Here is a 19,443-nt window from a genome sequence, read left to right on the forward strand (position 1 = left end):
GTTCAGTGTTTGCAGATGCACAATAAAGGGATGTTGAGAAGGTGCTGCTTTTGTATTAGCAGGTGCAAAAGTGAAGGAATGATGGTAGCCAATTTAGCAGAGCAATGACCATTAAGGTACCTATAGAACAGACACAGTGCAGAAATATTGTGTTTGTGAGATAGAGGTTGAAGTGAATCTGTAAGAGAGGGATCATCTATGAGTCGAATTGCTCTTCTATAAGTGGCAAGAATTTTTAGGGAGATTTTAGGTGCACCACCACAAAGCAATATTTTCCACAAAGCAATATTTTAAGGACAGGAATTTGTATAAAGTTGGGAGTTGGTTGGGTGTAAAATAACATCTTGAATGAAAGAGAATGCCTAGTTTTTTGGATGCTGAGGAAGATATTGATATCATGTGCTTATGGCAGGAGAGACTGGAGGTAAATGTTAGTCCAAGCAGAGAGAGATCTTGTCAGGTGATGTGTATTACTGAAGGTAAGGGTAGGTGAGCTGAGATCTCTTTTGTGAGAGAAGAGAATGTCTTTTTATTCCAAACTTTGAGATAGGTATGCAATCAGAAAAGTTAAGATTAAGACAGTGTTGTCAAGTTTCACATGTTTCATGGAAAAAAGCTTTCACAAGTTTTAAATTTGATCATGTGTTTCTTAATGCCTGTGAAACTTTATGACACTGTTTGAATCTTAACATTCTGCCTGCATGCCTACATCAAAATTTTAGGAAGTAATCATGATTAACTGTTCATTTTCTTTTTCTTTCTTTTTTTCCCCCTAATAATAAAGGGGTCAAGTAACCCTATATATTTTAAATTACAAAAACTAGGCATAATTTCCCTTGAAATGTAATAGTATGTTTGTTCTCAGCTATAACCAAGTTTTTATTTAGTCCCAAATGTTGTTAACCCATCTTCTCCTATCTCCTTGATGATGTTCTTGTAATAAGGAAGAAATATACATGGGCTAATAGATTATATTATTCTGCATGAGTTAACCATTATAACTACATAATGTGAATGCATGTGATGTATATATAAAACTTTTGTTCTGTTTACATATTATTAAATATATTTTGAATTAAGGCTACTCTATTCTGATATTAATTTAGAAGCTATCCACACATAACAAATGTAGGTTAATGGATTATCCAATGATAATTTTTCTAAGATTCTGATGCATACGAAATGTAGTAGTTACAACTACTGGGTTTTGTATAATTGATCAATATTTAAGTGTTATTATACAATGGCTATTCTAGCTCTATTTTGTACTACCGATTTTGTAACTTATTTTATTTAGAAATTCATATTCCTAACAACTAAAAAAAATACCGAAGTGCTTTGGAATCTGTATACATAGAAAAGCTAGCAATATACTTTGCTGAATTAAAAATCAGCTTCATTCAGAGTACTCTGATAGCTAAATACTTTAAAGATGAAAATAGAAGCAATAAATTAATACCTGAAATTTCATTATTCTTGACAAAATCAGAAAAGTTATGGTCACCAATGATATCAGATAGCGTTACAAGCTTCTTTGAATAATGGTGATCTTCCTGGGGCAGATGCAGAGGTTGATTAATATTTTCTTTTAACATATTTTTATCTTCTGATGGTTTATCTTGTGTTTTAGGTTCTGATGAAACTTTTTCTGAATTCAGTGATACTGAAGCTTTGTACCTCTCCTGCAAAACCGCAGAACTTGAATAAGATTTTTCTTCCTCAGAAATGTATGGTGATTCATCGAGTAATGGAATATGATTAGTTGATATGGTATCTGTGATTTTTTTGGATGTCCACAATACCTCAGGCATATTCTGCAAAATAATGCAAGAAAATACTACAAAAACCGTTAACTGCTTAAGAGTACAAAATAAATCTGCACAGTAATCAATTCTGAAAACTTTCTTCAATCTTTGCATGTTTTGGAAAATCATGAGGAAATGGCAAGTAACTGCCAGAAAAATGAACTAGCCATTACTAACAACACATTCCAAAATAAAAATGTGCATAAATTCACATGCTGTTTCTTTGTTTAGTTTTTATGGTGCAAGGATAACTATGGTCATACTGCACCAGGAAAGATCATATCAGTATATAATGTAAAAAGACTTGATAACTTAACAAAACTGGAAACTCGTATAGATTAAATAAATAAAAAAATGTAAATGTGGTGTTCCCACCCACAAAAGGTTACTAGTAAATCTATACTACATCTGAACTGTGCATGAGCTAAGAATTTTTTTTATATATTACATTATCACTTTTATATATTATTTATTCATTTTTACATTTCAAATAAGAATAGAATAAAAAAAAAAAATGGTAAGTAACAATAGTATAATCCTATACCCAAGTATAAGCAAACAAAGTTTGTGTCTGAAGTATCTTCAGGACTGAGGCAACTCGTGGTAAAGGTGGACCAAGCTCTCATCACTCCTAGTCTTAGTATCTCTCATAATGCAAAGCACATCTCCTTGGAGACATGTATAATACTATGCATTAAGGGAAGGGTCACTACCCAGACCAGTTTCGACCTTTATTGAGGTCTCATCAGTGAGAGACAGACCCAGAAGTTGTGATACTAAGGCAGAAGCAATGGAGAAGTCATATTTACCTATACGAGTTGCCAAAAGGTGTACCACCTTATTATTAAATTACTCTGGATTTAGAGAAAGATGTTGGAAGTTTTATTCCACTTGATTAGACTATAATAAATTTAGTTTAATCCTTTATCCAAGTGTAAGCAAACAATAGTATACAAAAAAGTGTAAAAAGGTGTGCAAAAGATTTATAAAAACAAGTATAAAAAAAGTTCATGAAATACAGATGAAAACAATCAGGTATTAAAATACTATATACAGGGACATAAATAATCTATATACGGTGAAAAGTAGTGATTTTCTTAAATAATTAAACAAAAGAGACCATTAGTGACTATAATAAAATCTAAGCGTATAGGGCTCAGACTGATTATGAATATGGCTAAAATAATCACTGAACTCATTACTGAAATGAGGGGAATAAATTAAAATATGACTAATGGTTAATCTGGCACAACAGAACTCACACCTAGATATGTCATCACCTCTCAACAGAAAGGAGAGTGTCAGATGACTATAACCTATGAACAGCTGAGAAGGAAAAACTTCCTCTTTACAGTCCCTGCATAGACCTGATTACCTCAATTAAATATCAGGCTTGATTCGATAGAACTCATGTCTCTATTCCATGACGACTGCCACTAGGATAAAAGTCGATGTCTAATGATTTGCCAGTAATTGGTATAAAGGGCAGACAGATGGCAGAAGCTTGAGATATAAGCTGACCTAGCTGCAGTATCTGCTGCCTCATTTCCCTTAATCACATTATGGCCCAGAATTCAACAGAAGCATGCATCCAAGTGTAGCTTCCATAAGAGAAAAGGGGCACTGGATTCAAGAGAGCACTGGATGTTTCTGTACCTCTAGTCTGATTGCTTGTAGAGAACTTTGAATATGTATATAATATGCTCCTCATCTTATGTAATTTAAAATAAACTCTATAGTATACAGCTCAGCAGTAAAGTTGTTGCATTCTAGTAGGATCTGAGCAGATATTGCACTGTCTAGGAAAACAGAATATCTAATTAACTCTTCTGATTTTGAACTGTCATTGTGTCAGGGTGGCTGCAGGACAGTTATCAAAAAAGTAGGATATGGAGAGACAAAATCAAGGTGAAAACAGGTGACTAGTGGTGTGGTGTGGTGTGGTGTGGTGTGGTGCAAGGTTCAGTGCTGGGACCAACCATTGTTTAATTTGTACATAAACAATATTATTATTATTATTATTATCATCATCATCAAATTCCTGCCATGTACCCTCAAGGGGTGTACTGGATATGATAGTACTACATGAAAAACATTACATCATTACTAACTTCCTATCTACAATTTTCCTCCAAATCACTCTGTTACTTGTCAAGACTCCAACATTATCAGATTTTATGTTTCTATTGTCTAAGGCACTTTGTACTGTATCAATCCACCTATATCTTGGTCTTCCTCTGGGTCGTTTTCCTGCCAACCTGGCAGAGAACACTTGTTTTGCTAATCTTTTGTTGCCCATTCTGTTTAAGTGACCATACCACCTGAGATTAGCTCTGCTAATGTATTCTTGGATGCTGACAATGTCAAGTTCTTTCCTAATATCCTCGTTTTTAATATGATATTGCCATTGATGCCATCTGTTCACGCCTATAATCTTTCTCAGGACTCTCATATCTGCAGTCTCTAGTCTTTGGTCAAATGTTTTACTTCTGACCCAGCTCTCAGATCCATAAGTTAAAATTGGTTTGAACGCTGTCAACATACAAATAGAAATAGACAACGGAATCAGCAAAGCTGGTTCTGTTGTCTATTTCTATATTTAATTTACGATCTTCACTAAAAATCGTGCCTAAGTAGCTGAAATGTTTTACTTGTTCCATAGGTTCTCCATTCACAACACAGTTGACATTTTCAATGATTCTATTTTCATTGTCTTTGTCTTTTTATTGCTGATCTTCATACCATATCTATTACAACAGCTATTCAATTTAGTCAGAGAATCTTGCAGACTTGTAGCAGATTTATTTAGAAGTATAACATTATTAATATTAATAATAATAATATTATTATTATTATTATTATTTCGGGCAACTCCAAGGAGTCAACAGACTCGTCGAGGGAGGCCCTGACATCATGTCAAGAACAACTATTCGACATTCACACAGTATCTATCATACCTCACCTTGAACTCATTCATAGTCATAGCACCCACAACAGACTCTGGCAGCTTATTCCACTCATTCACCACTCTCCAATTAAAAAACCTAGCTCTAACACCCCTGCTAACCACATTCGTGCCCAGCTTCCATGTATGGCCCCTAGTCTTCCCACCACCCACTATTCCCACTATTCTCAAAAATATCTTCTGGATTAATCTTATAGAAAGCCTTCAGTAATTTGAATGTCTCAATCATATCACCCCTTTTCTGCCTATCAACCAATTTTTGCAACCCACAAATCTTCAACATATTCTCATAAGGTTCATTCCACAGACCTGCTATCATCTTGGTCACTTTTCTCTGGATCCTCTCCACCTCCTCCCCATCAAGAAGAAACCCTGACACTCATATCTGGGCACAGTAGTCTTCTTATCAAGGCTCGATACAGAGGAACAATAACTTCTTTGTCTCTGCTTGTTAAAGTATTTTTCAGAAGCCAAGTGATTTGATGAGCTGATTTAGCCACTTTTGCGATGTACCCCCTAAACTTCAACTTCCTATCCACCAACACTCCCAAATCCCTGGCCTCATCAATCTCCTGGAGTATGGTTCCACCAATGTGATATACTGCTACTAATCTTTTCACCCCAAAATGCATAGCCATACACTTTGCCACATTAAATTGACATCCATTTTCCTTAGCCCAGTCCTCCAAACTATCCAAATCATCTTGCAAAATTATGACATCCTGTGCGCTCACAATTGCTCTACCCAACTTTGCATCATCAGCAAATAAATAAACAGTTCCTCTCAGATCCTTTCCTATATCATTAATGAACAAATTAAATAGCAGTGGTCCAAGAACAGAACCCTGCGGCACACCACTAGTCACAAGCTGTCTTTTGGACTCTACTCCTGAATAAACCACTCTCTGATATCTCTCCATCAATCATCCTCCTATCCATCTCACCAACCATATATCTATCCCCATATGCTGCAGTTTACTGATTAGAGTTGCATGTGGTATCCTGTCAAAGGTCTTGGCAAGGTCCAGTAGAATCACTGTAAACCCATTACCCTTATCCAGTTCAGCCGTCACTGTGTTATAAAACGTGAGCAAGTTACTGAGGCATGATCTATCCTTCACAAAACCATGTTGTCCCCCAAACAGTATCCCATTTTCATCTATCCAATCCTGTATTCTTCTCTTGACTAATTTCTCCAAGACCTTGACAACTATTCCTGATATGCTAATCTGTCAGTAATTTACAACAGCAGTCTTGGAACCTCCTTTATGCAGTGGAACTATTTTCCACTCTTTCCACCCCCTCAGGACTAACTCAGACCCGAGACTCAAATTAAACAAAATGGTCAAGGGTACTGAACAATTCATTAGCCGCTTCACGTACGACATGAGCTGGTATACCATCCAATCCTACAGATGTATTGATATTGAGGTTTTGCAATGGACTACTCTCTTGTAAGAGCCTGTAACCTCTAGAGAGTGCATCCCCTGTGTGGCGGATAGGGGAGCCCACCAGATATGGCAGGGTGGTCCGAATATGTTGAATAAGGACTCGTGGACCAACAGGGCCTATCATCTTGATAGCAAGGGAAGTGGCTTTCCCATGGTCCCCTAGCTGTTTCTATTCTCTCTCTTCCCTCTTCTTTGAGGTAGGCTCCCTTGCTCTTTAACCTTTCCTATATGGCATTCCTCGCCCAACTCTTGTAACTCACGACCCTAATGCTATTAGAGTAATCGAGGGCTATGGGTCATTCTGTTTCTGTTTCTAAATATACTCTCGCAGAAAAGTCTGTTGTAAAGGTGCAACAGTTATTTCATGGATGTTTTACCATCTCATTATGGATATTATCTGGTTTAACAGCAGTTGGGTAGTACTTCAGCAAAGTAGCTTTTATTTCTTCTTTAGTGAACAACCTGTTATATATATATATATATATACATATATATATATATTATGTTGAGCCCATACATGAGAGGTTGGTTGAGCAACCTATAGTACATTAGTACCGTGTACAGGTAGTGGGTTGGGAAAGCAGGAAATTGTTCATATTTGATTTAAATGACTATATATTGTATTCCTTAGGGAACACAACAGAGGGAAAAGTGTTCCATAATGCAGCAGTTGCAAGGATGAAGGAAGAGGAAAAGAAACTTGATCTGTGGGTTTCAAGGTGCACTGTGAATGGATGTTGAGCAGCAGCTGTACGTGTTCCAACGGGCTTAGTACTAAGTGGGAGAATTATTGATACTATTTCAGATGAACATTTCCCATGGAACTATTTGTAGAATACTCATATCGCAGAGACCAATCGTCTGTGCAAAAGTGGATGGGAGTGAGTTGGTAAGAGGCGGGTCATTAATAAATCTAATTGCCCTCATATGGGAGCAGCATTCAATAGCTGGGCAGATTTGTGATTTGTATAAGGTTAACATCTTGAGCAAAAGAGAAATCCTAGTTTTTTAGAAGCTGAGGATGCAATGGTTGTGATGTGTTTATGCCAGGAGAGGCTTGATGTCATGGTAATTCCAAGAAAAGTAATCTCAAATTGTCTGGAAGTTTGGGTGTTGTCAAAAATAATACTGAAAGAAAATGGTTCTTTTTTTTATGAGAAATAAGAGTATTGGGTTTTATTAGCACTGGAAATGATTAGCTTATCTGAACCCCAATGGAGGATGGCTTGGAGATCAGAATTGAGGGTGGTGGTGGTGGTGGTGGTGGCTGATGTTCTGTAGGTTGAGGTGAGTTGTGTAGAGTAAGGTTTATCAAATTAAAGGAAGGAGTGCAATGTGCTGTCATCTGCAAAACTGCTTATTGGGTTGGAGGTCAGCTGAAGTCGGTCATTGATATATAGCAGGAAGAGGGTTGGTGAGAGGACAGAACTTTGTGGAACCCTGACATTAGTTGAATGGTGAGATAAGGAACCATCCACCACCACACATAGTGTGCGTCCAAACAAAAAAGGCTGGCAATCAAACTACACAAATCTTCAGACAGACCAAATGAAGGCAGCTCTTAGTAAGCCCTTGTGCTAGACCCAGTCAAATGCATTGGACACATGAAGTGCAACCACTTGAGATTCACTAAACTTCTCCATGGTATTTGTTCAGAGATGGATTACATATGTGAGCAGGTCTCCTGTTGATCGGCAGCGACGAAATGCATACTGGAAGTCATTTATTAGGTGGGTACCTTCAAAGTAGTGTAGGAGTTGGGAATTGATGATTTATCCATTACTTTTGACAGGACTGAGGTGAGCGAGATAGGGGGTAGCTGGATGGCAGTGACTTGTCACCCTTCTTGGGAATGGGTTGAATATAGGCCAATTTCCAGGCTGTGGGATAGATACCAGTGGAGTAAGATACATAAAAATATAACGGAAAAACTCACGTAGAAAAATTATTTAATGGTATAATTTTCGCCCGTGTGTCACAGGCATCTTCAGTACAATTAGGCACAAAAATTAAACATTAACTGACAATTCCAAAAAGCGCCACCTAAGTAGCTGGTGTAAGATAACTAAAAAGGTCAATAACTTTCCTAAAAAAAAAAAAAAAAAAAAAATTAATACAATAAAAAGTTAGGAAAGATTAGCTGATTTGTAAAGTACTATCTCCCATAAAGGGGACAGACGTAAGCCGTCGGATCTGTTTAAGTTAGGAGAATGAAGTAGAGTTTCACATGCTTCTTTATAAAGGCGTTCCATGAGAAACTGACTTTTGTGAAGAACTCTTGTCTTTTTCCAATGAACTCTGTGTCTAGTGAAGATGGCATGTTCTGCAAGTCCAGACTTTTCAGGTTTAAAGTATTCAATATAAGATTGGTGTTCTTCTATGTATAGTTATGTCTACTCACGGTTTACCTCTTTTAAAACTTAGTGGAGTAAGATGGTATATACATGCAACCAAGGATAGGAGTCAGTTCTGGTGCACAAGCTTTCAGGACAATTGGAGGACTGCCATTGGGGCCAGGAGACTTTTTGTGTCTAATTTGAAGTATTTTTCTGATCTCTTTCTAGCAAAAGGATATAGTGGGCATTATATGTTTGGTACCTGGAATGATCAGGGGAAATTAACCATTGTCAATTATGCATGCATTGGAAGCAAAGTGTGAGGCCAGGAGATTAGCTTTTTCTGTAAGTAATGATGTAATAAAGCCATCTGGGTATGAAAAGGGTGGGAATAGTGTAGGGAAGAAGTTATGGCCAATTGCTTTGGTGAGAGACCAAAAAGCTCGGCTGCCATTTGGACAGACTGCTAATTTCTTGCTTTTTGCTCTTTCGAACTTAGTTTTGGAAGCATTGATTATTTTTTTGCCTCTATTTCAGGCTTGAGTATAAGCTCTAAAGAAGGATGGAATTTCTTCATTTGAGTCAGTTATATGTTTGGTTTTTCATTTGTACAGCCTTGCAACATCTTTTGGAAAAACCAGGGTTTAGTTAAGGAATGAAAGACCAGAATACTGTAGGAAATGTACGTTTCCATGATGATGAGGATTACCTTGGTGATAAGTTTGGTGATATGTTTGGGTTGGAAGGCTGGAAGATATAATCCAACCATGGGAATGTGGCATAGAAGTTGAGGAGGCTGTCCCACTTGGCACTGTTATAATGCCAAACTACTCTTGTATGGGAGAGTGTCTGTGTAAGCATTATTGCATGGGAGAGGAGATGAGCACTAGATTATGGTCAGAATTCTAGGGGCTCACTACTTTCACTGTGTATTTGGAGGGGGTCATTGGTGAGGAAGAGATCTAGGGTGCTTGTGGAGTGGTTCGGGTTATCTGGTATTCTGGTTGGCATCTGAACAAGTTGTGTAAGGGCAATAGTGACAGCAAATGTTTCAGCATCTCTGCCTGCAAGATCTGTACAGTTGGAAGAGGAAAGCCAGTTGTTGCGGACATCAAAATCTTCTAGCAGGATGATTGCTGTTGGGAAAGTGGGACTGGAAAAAATCAATTATTATCATCATCATCAGCAGCAAATTCCTGACATGTACCCTCAAGGAGTGTACAGGAAATATGATAGTACTACATGAAAAATTTACATCATTACTAACTTCCTATCTACAATTTTCCTCCAAATCAGTCTGTTACTTGTCAAGATCCCCAACATTATCAGATCTTATGTTTCTATCGTCTAAGGCATTTTGCACTGTATCAATCCACCTATATCTTGGTCTTCCTCTGGGTCGTTTTCCTACCAACCTGGCAGAGAACACTTGTTTTGCTAATCTTTTGTTGCCCATTCTGTTTAAGTGACCATACCACCTGAGATTAGCTCTGCTAATGTATTCCTGGATGTGACAATGTCAAGTTCTTTCCTAATATCCTTGTTTTTAAAATGATATTACCATTGATGCCATGTGTTCACGTCTCTAATCTTTCTCAGGACTCTCATATCTGCAGTCTCTAGTCTTTGGTCAAGTGTTTTACTTCTGACCCAGCTTTCAGATCCACAAGTTAAAACTAGTTTGAATACAGTCTAATTTAGTGTTCTGACTGATTTCTCTCTTATTCCATATGAATTTATTCAATTGACTTCCTACCATACCAGCTTTGTTGATTCTGTTGGCTATTTCCATATTTAATTTACCATCTTCACTAAAAATCGTGCCTAAACAGCTGAAATGTTTTACTTGTTCCACAGGTTCCCCGTTCACAACACAGTTGATATTTTCAACAATTCTAACTATTTTCATTGTCTTTGTCTTTTTAATGTCTTTGTCTTCATATCTATTACAACAGTTATTCAATTTAATCAGGGAATCTTGTAAACTTGTAGCAGATTTATTTAGAAGTATAACATTGTCTGCATAAAGCAATGAGCTGACATTAACATCTCCAATTCTGATATGTTTAATACCACTTTCCTTCATAATGTGATCCATATAGATAACACTGGCCAACAAAAAAAATTTTTTTTCTGCTGATTATGATCTGACACTTGTTTTTTACTAATTTGGGTGCGCTGATTTCTAATATCAAACCCATTTTTCTCTGTCACATCAGGTTTTTCCTATATGGCATTTTCTTTTTGCTAATTTGTAAGTTTTTGATAGTTTTAAGGAGGCAGTACTATTTAGAGGATCAAAAAAATCGATTTTTTAATATTATTTTCTGAAAGTATGTACTTTAAAAATCTGTTCCTAACTGTTTATCATGAAATTCGAAAAATTCCCGAAGATATAGCCTATTATTCAAAGCGGTGCGCAGATCAGAATCGGAGCACTCACTGCTCTTGCTTGTTAGTAAACGAATAAATGCGTAAGAACCTGCAACGGCACGTACTGGCGCTTTGAATGCGAGACAGGCCGATAACCGACCTAATACATTTAGGTAATGAAAAGTAGGCGATGACAACTGCCTAAAACAAATGAATGCTATATGCATCATAGCAGACAAAGAACGATCGAAATCAGTCAATCATTAATCGATCGTGAAAGTATGATGAGCGCTTATAACGTTTCAATAAAGTCTCTGGTTTTTTTTTGTCTTGTTAATTGCATGTTAATCGGCAGTGAAGAAAATACATCATGTCTACTACTTGAAAATGTGTCAATAGTGTAGATTCCTTCTGCTACATTTGTGGCAGCTTTACTGTTCCCAGTCAAAGGACAAATATGACTGATTTCGTTAAGAAAGTGTACTTTGCATACTTTGACGTAAAACTTGCAGATCAGGACAATTCATGGGCTCTAAATAAAGTGTGTAAGTCATGTGTAGAAAATTTACGACAGTGGAGCAAGGGAAAATGCCAAAAATTTGCTTTTGGCATTCCAATGATTTGGCATGAACCGAAAAATCACGTATATGATTGCTATTTTTGTTTAGTTCAAACTTCTGGTTATAATAAGAAGAATAAGAAAAAAATTGTGTATCCAAATCTCGACTCTGCAATTCGGCTAGTTGCTCATTCCAATGAAATAGCCGTGCCAATTTATAAAGGACTTCCTTTACTTGAGAACGAGAATGATCAGGATATGCCAGATGTTCTTGAGGAGCAAGACCCGGATGTTGATTTAGACAATGAAAATTTAATTTCTAGTTCTGGACCGCAACATTTTACTCAAGTTGAATTGAATGACTTAGTAAGAGATTTGGGCCTATCAAAGGAATCATCGGAATTGTTAGCTTCAAGATTAAATGAAAAAAACTTACTGGAGCAAGATACGAAGATAACTTTTTATCGTAGCAGGGAAAGTAATCTTGTACAATATTTTAAACACGAGTGTGGATTTGTTTACTGTAACAATGTGTCAGGTTTACTAACTGAAATGAGTGCTATACAATATCATCCAAATGAGTGGCGTTTATTTATCGACAGTTCAAGCAGCAGTCTCAAGTGTATCTTACTACACAATGGGAATGTATATGGCTCAATTCCTATTGGCTATTCAGTCCACTTAAAGGAAACATATGAGGACATTAAAAAGGTTCTGAAGTTATTAAAATATACAGACCATAACTGGATCATCTGTGTGGATCTTAAAATAGTGAACTTTTTACTTGGCTTTCAAAGAGGATATACAAAGTTTCTGTGTTTTCTATGCTTCTGGGATAGTCGAGCTAGAAACCAACACTGGAGTCAGAAACATTGGCCTCTTAGAATATCCTTAAATGTTAGAGAACAGAATGTTATAAATCAACCTTTAATCAACAGAGAAAAAATCATTTTTCCACCTCTACACATCAAACTAGGTCTTATGAAGCAGCATGTTAAAGCTTTAGATTTACAAAGTGACTGTTTCCAATACATATGTGAAAAATTTCCACGACTTAGTTATGAAAAATTTAAAGCTGGTGTATTTGATGTGAATTAGAACTTTAATGAGAGACCCAAATAATGAACGAAATTGAGAAAGAGGCCTGGACTTCATTTACGATGGTTGTGAATAATTTTCTTGGAAACAAAAAAGAGTGCAATTACAAAGATCTAGTGGAAACAATGCTTGAAAATTTCCAGCGCCTAGGTTGCAACATGAGCATAAAGCTTCATTTCCTATACAGTCACCTTGTTAGATTTCCTGAGAATTTAGGTGCTGTAAGCAATGAACAAGGCGAAAGATTTCATCAAGACTTAAAAACTATGGAAGATCGGTACCAAGGAAGATGGGATTCTCACATGATGGCCGACTACTGTTGGAGTATTCAAAGGGATGGCCAAAACAGAACACACAGCAGAAATTGCTACAAACAAAAATTTATTCCCTGAAACTCATATGTAAGTAAAATTGTTATTTTTTTATAAATATTCTTGTAATTTTTAATGAATATTGTTAAGTAGTTATGAATCTAATTATCAGCCTCTCTCATCAGTACGTGCCGGCTGCAGGTTCTAACGATTTTATTCGTTTACTAACAAGCGAGAGCGGTGAGCGCACTGATTCAGATCTGCGCACCGCTTTGAATAATAGGCTACATCTTCGGAAATTTTTCAAATTTCTTGATAAAAAGTTAGGAACAGATTTTTAAAAGTACATACTTTCAGAAAATAATATTAAAAAATCGATTTTTTTGATCCTCTAAATAGTACTGCCTCCTTAAAACTATCAAAAACTTACAAATTAGCAAAAAGAAAATGCCATAGAGGAAAAACTTGACGTGATAGAGAAAAATGGGTTTGATATTTGAAATCAGCACACCCAAATTAGTAAAAAACAAGTCTCATATAAAAGTCAGCAAAAATTGTGTTGGACTGTGTAATGAATAACAGAGGGGATAATGTACATCCTTGTCACATCACCAGATTTAACATTAAACCATCTTCCTGTACTTCCTTCAATTCTAACTGCAGACTTACAACTCAAATAAAGACTAAGTATTGCTTGATATAATGCCCCATTGACACCATATAACTGTAGCATATTAAATAGCTTCTCTCTTGGCACCTAGTCATATGCGTTTCCAGATCGACAATACTTAAATACAGATATTTGTTATATTCCCAAGCTTTCTCAACTATTTGTCATAAAGTGAAGATCTGATCCTGACAGCCTCTATTTGGCCTGAATCCACTTTGTTCTTCACCAAACTTTTCTTCCACAATTCTTCTCAACCGTTTCTCAAGTATACTTGCATAGATCTTGCTAGGACCACTCAGTAGGGAAATACCTCTGTAATTTTCACATTCAGTTTTATTTCCCTTTTTATATATGGATACTATTAGAGCTCTACTGCAATCATCAGGAATTAGTCTCTCTGTCCAGGCTTTCTGAACTATGCAGTGCAGCTACTGTAAGACTTTTATACCACCATACTTAAGCATTTCTAGTCGAATATCATCTATTCCTACTGCCTTTCCACATTTCAAGCCTTTGATGGCTTTTTCTACTTCAAGTATGGATATGTCTTCCTGACTGCATGCCTGGTCAATGTTTTTTACCACTGTCCTGTCATCACTGCTTGTTTCATTTAGCAATTTTTCGAGGTAATTACTCCATACTTCAAGGATATATTTTTCTCCCATTTTCATGTCACCTTTATAATCTCTAACTCCTTTTACAGCACTCTTTCCTCCATTTTTAAGCTTCTTCAACACCATCCAGAATATCTTACCACCTTCTTGATATTTATTTTCTATGTTCTTGCCAAAGTCCTCCCATTACTTTTGTTTAGCTAGTTTTACACAGCGTTTTGCTTTTTCACATTTGTCTCTGTATTCTCTAAGAGCAAAAGCTGAATTATTTGCAAGGAACTTTTGATATGCTTTCTTCTTTTCCTTCACTGCCTCTTTAACTTCCTGTGTCCACCATGGAGTTCTGATTTTTCTATCCTTGCAGACTACCTCACCACATGCCTTATTGGCTGAATCAATCAGGGTTTTCTTCAAGGCTTGCCACTGAATCTCCAAGGTTTGGTTCCTATTCTCAAACTCTTTCATTTTTTCTTCAATAATCTTTGCATAGTTTAGTTTACAGTTTACTTCTGAGAGCTGCTCAACTTTTATTCACTTCAAAACTTTCTTACATGTTATTCTTTTCAATACGAAATTCAATTTTATCCTGCTCAAGACTAAATAGTGATCATTACCAATTTCAAATCCTGTGTACACTTTGGTGTCCTGTACCAGGGAGAAAACATGACTATCAACAATAACATAGTCAATGAGACTTTTCTTATTCATTGCCTCTTCTCTCCATGTGAATTTGTACACATTTTCACTTTGGGACATGGTGTTAGTAATAACCAGTCCATGTCTTGAGCAGAAATCCAATAGGTATTTGCCATTATTATTAGCTTTGCTCTTTTCTCCAAATTTTCCCAAAATATTTTTGTATGTCTCACAATCATTTCCTACTCTGCTATTTAGATCCCCAACAAGGACCAACTTTTCCTTTTTCATTGTGACAGTTGCTTTTAGAAAAAGCAACTGTCACAACGTTTACTTTAGTAGAACCTTCTGTGGGACCATAGGCACAAATAAGTCTCATTGTCCAATTCCCCGTTCTATATTAGTGCACACATCACTCTACTTGAGACTGCCTGCCATTCAAGAAGATTAGCCTCGTATTTTGTGTTGAATACTATGGCTACTCATTCTTTTCCTCGATTGTCATTGCAGTCACCCCTATTATGTCGATCTGGTACTTAATCTAATTCCTCAGCTAGCTCCATTTCTTTGCCACTCAGGCTTCTTATGTTGATAGTTTAATTATACCAATCTTTAACTTTGGTGATGTTGAGTTGGGGTGTGCTTTCAGATTTGTTCCAGTACCTGACTTTTCGCTGTTGCCCCTGGTTCCTTGGCGAAAACAACAGGGACTTTGTTTACCCGGGCGACGCCCTAGCCGGCATGAAATTTTGTCATGTTGTACCATCATTATGTATATTAGTTTAAGCCAATAAGAATACAATTTGGTGGGCTAAATCCCAAATTGCCAGCCCATCCTTGTTCGTTCAGTATCCAGGAAGATACCCAACAGGGTGCACCACGAGAAGGTGAGGACTGGACATTAGGTCAGAAGTCCTGGTTGGTTCTCCGCATTCCTTTAAAGGCTATGTAGAGGTCTCCTCTCAGTTATACAGCTTCAACCCTTAAGCACAAGGGGAGGAAATTAAAGAGCTCAGAGTGGTTGGTTGCATTAGGGGGAGCAATAGAGACAGCAAATGAATTTGACTGAGTGGGGAAGGGATATTTTCAACCAAAGAAGGTCAAAGTTGGGTAATTCTAGGTTGGGCACTCTCTGGCAAAGGTATGTTGGAGCAGATGTATGCACAGAAGCCACCCTTCATTCAAAAGGAGAAAGAGTGTGTGTAGTTTGGAAGGTTGAGATGAATAGTGATGGAGGGGGAGGGGGTGAGATTTGAATTTCTGCCAGAAAGAGTAAATGGAGTTTGGTAGCCTGAAGATGTAGTAGATACTATTAATGTTATAGTTTAGGCCACGGATGTTGGTAAAGTGGATATGTAGAGTTCTGTGAGGCATGTTTGACTGCAAAGATCTTGCACATTTCCTATGCAGTGCCTGCATACTGGTCTCCATGGTGGCTGCTAGTGGCATCCTTGATTTTTGCACCAATTTAATTTGTCTGTGTTTGTATTTAACTTGTATTTGTCAGTGATGTTCATTAAAAAGAGAATCTGTTGTTTTTTTGCTCTGCTTTTTCTTTTGGGGGAGGGGATGCTAAGAAGGGGTTGCTTATGTTTTAGCAGGAATTTCCCCAAGTGTGTTGGCAATTGCTGTTCAGTCAGCAACTGGTATGTTCTAGGATAGAGACCTAGTGAGTTGCATATCTGTGAATTCATTTTCTATATTTTTTTTCCAATACTTCTTTGCAGCTGGTAGATCTTGTTATAGAAGATATATGTATACTGTCTGACTAACAGATGTGTCTTGCTCGAGATCAAGCATGCTCGAAAGCAATTAGGTTTGTTATTGTGAGGTATCTGCTGAAAATACCCAAAGCTTTCTTCTGAGCATCTTTAGCTGAAGTGCAATTTCCATTCCATCGTGGCTTAGAAAATCTGGAAACTGAGTAGATGTTTTTAGGACTTGTAGTGGTGACAGTTTGTATAATACACTCTGTTAGATGATTCATTGCATCGCAAATAGGAGATGAGCTGACAGTTACAAGATCAAATTCTGGTAACAAGGAAAAGTGGATCAGTCAGCTTCTTCAATTTTTCCATCATGATATTCATGATGTAGTAGTACATGGTTGCCTGTTCGTGCAGGTGGATATAGTGGAAAAATGATTACTCCCAATGCGATTTCCCACAGTGAAGAAAAAAAAACTGAGAGTGAACAGACAGAGAAATCAAAGGTGGTGAATGTTCTGGTAGACATATGGAAGAAGGTGTTGCTTCCCGTGTTTAAGAGTAAGAGTACTGTGTCCATTTAAATACTCCATTAAAAGCAAAAGGAATGATAATTGCAGTATGATGTCATCAAGGTCATCTTGATAGATATATGCAGTAGGATGAATGAAGATGCAGCATACCATTATTAGAGTTCTGACTGAAAGTCAGATGGCAACTGATTCTAAGTTCATATTGAGTGAGACTTGCTAGAAGGGGATATGGCTGCCCACAAGAATGGTTATTCCTCTGTGTGCAAATCTATTCCCTGCCCTGTTCTTATGATGGCAGTATTTCACAATGCCAGATGGTGAACTTGGCATTAGGTTGTATCCTGCAAGCAGAAGCGTATCATTTTATCTTTCTGGAAGAGGGCCTTGATATCACTGATATCAAGGCCCTCTTCCAGAAAGTTCAAGGATGTTTTGACAGAATCCATGACAATTCATAGCTGTAGGAATGTTTTCATTATTTCTTCTTGGTGATATCATCTGGTTTCTTGTTCTAAGGAGATGATAAGCAAGTCATATCATATCGTTCAAGGATGTTGTAATTCTGAGAAGTTAGGATTGACATACAGGTTTGGATCTCTATTGACACTTTCGTTACAGCTGCCTTCCTAGTAGAACAAGGTTTACTAGATGTTACTATCACTTTTCTGTTTTTATTATTTGGATGTAATCATCCTTCTACCTTTGGCACAATCGGGAGTAAACTGGATGATCTCACAAAGGGTTCTGACTGTAGAGCCTAATTGGACAGCTGAGGTAGACTACTTTTATAGATGCTAGTGATTTTAGTATGTTGAAGGTAAGATGCTTGTTGACAAGGAGGTCCCACTCTGATATTATGACTAGAAAAGTTTAAGCTTTGTGTGTGGGGGGGTAACTGTAATCGGGATTCCCCAAATAGCTATTGCACAAAGTAATGTTTCTGATTATTGCTTAGTTCAGGCTTCAATAAGTATCTCCTGAATAGAGCTTTTTTTTTTCTTTTTATGGACTTTGGAGACCTTGCCACCCTTTCCTAATGAAGAAGGGCAACACTTTTCCAAGAAGACATTCCCCTGTTGAATGTATTATCAAAGAAAATAGTGTACTACTTGTAGCTTCTCATGTTTTCTGCTTCATATTCTGATTTTCTGTTGGTGTTGCTACAGTTTCATGACATGGTTGGGACTTGTTGAGGGCCTTAATAAACAAGAAGATGAAGAAGTATTGATTCTCAGGAGGAGTTTAGTTCAGCAACAGAATTCCCCATCCACCATGGAGCCACAAATGAATGCCAATTCTAGAGAAGCTGCACTTGGGAATGGAAAGGTAGGGCTACCCTGGACACTGTACTGGTACCAAAGAAGCCTTGGGCCCTGTTCCCTGACCATGAGGAAGAAACTTATTGTGACACCCTTTCCCCTTGCAGGCAAGCCTACTAGCTGATTTATCCTAGCATGGCCATCCAGGACTGCCAGTCTTTGCCGAAGCAGAGACCAAAGTAGTGCAAGACTACTACAACCTCCCTTTCTGGATGTCAATGTTTGCTGCACAGCAAACATGGTGGCAAGGCATTGGATCACAATGATGGTGGTTTGGAAAACAGGATAGGTAAAAAGACTCAGGAGAAGTAGAGCAAAGAATATGGGAAGAAAAGCATAGAAAAAGAGTAGGGATGAAAAGGGCCAGTACTATCACTTGGAAGTTCTCTCCACCATGAACAGGGGCCTCACATGGAGGAGGAATTCAGTGATTAATAGTTTGGAATCATCATTACACCCAGCCTATGCTGACAGGAAACAATACACAACCATATCTGCCAGAATATTTGGTTAGCATTGCATTTTAGTTAACCTATATGACAATTATTTCACTGCCTTACTGAGGCTTAGTTGTAGTGAGGCAACAACACCTTAAACCTTTGCCTATATTTGTTTATTCCTAGGCAGTCTCCTCTAGGCCTATAAGAAGCTTCACTCATGTAGTTAAAAATAGAGAATTCAGTTACTGAAGATAAATGGACAACACGGTTTGATGTGGTTTCCAAAAATATACCATATTATTTTATTATCCTATAAAATTTTATTATCTATAACCCAGTTATACTAGTAAGCTGCTACCAGTATACCTATAAAAATTTACACACACCTCAGAACACAGTTTTTAAATTTTTGTTCATTCTCGAATGTAAGATGACAATCTCAAAAACACCTAATGTAACCCTAAGATTGTCATCTTACATGCTAGAAGAAATGTTGAGAAAAAGAAAGCCAGGGCTGTACTCCAGAATCCAAAGATTATTTTAGCCACTTCATGCTTCCAGTAAGCAATGCAGTGGTATAGTTAATGGTATCATTAACTATACCACAGGGAACAATAAACCATATTC

General features: G+C 37.2%; 1 protein-coding gene across 2 annotated transcripts in view; it reads right to left on the bottom strand.

The window, feature by feature from the left end:
* Positions 1-19,443, bottom strand: part of LOC150098544 (uncharacterized) — a 610,245-nt gene that overhangs the window by 409,265 nt on the left and 181,537 nt on the right. For both annotated transcript variants that reach the window (XM_090405300.1, XM_090405297.1), the window contains exon 13: positions 1,460-1,814. In XM_090405300.1, coding sequence (XP_090261426.1) covers positions 1,460-1,814 — 355 coding nt within the window. The remainder of the gene's footprint in view (positions 1-1,459; positions 1,815-19,443) is intronic.

This window comes from Typopeltis vanoorti, chromosome 15 (assembly GCF_054136105.1).
Source record: "Typopeltis vanoorti isolate ZY-2024b chromosome 15, IOZ_Tvanoo_1.0, whole genome shotgun sequence".
Lineage (NCBI taxonomy): Eukaryota > Metazoa > Arthropoda > Arachnida > Uropygi > Thelyphonidae > Typopeltis > Typopeltis vanoorti.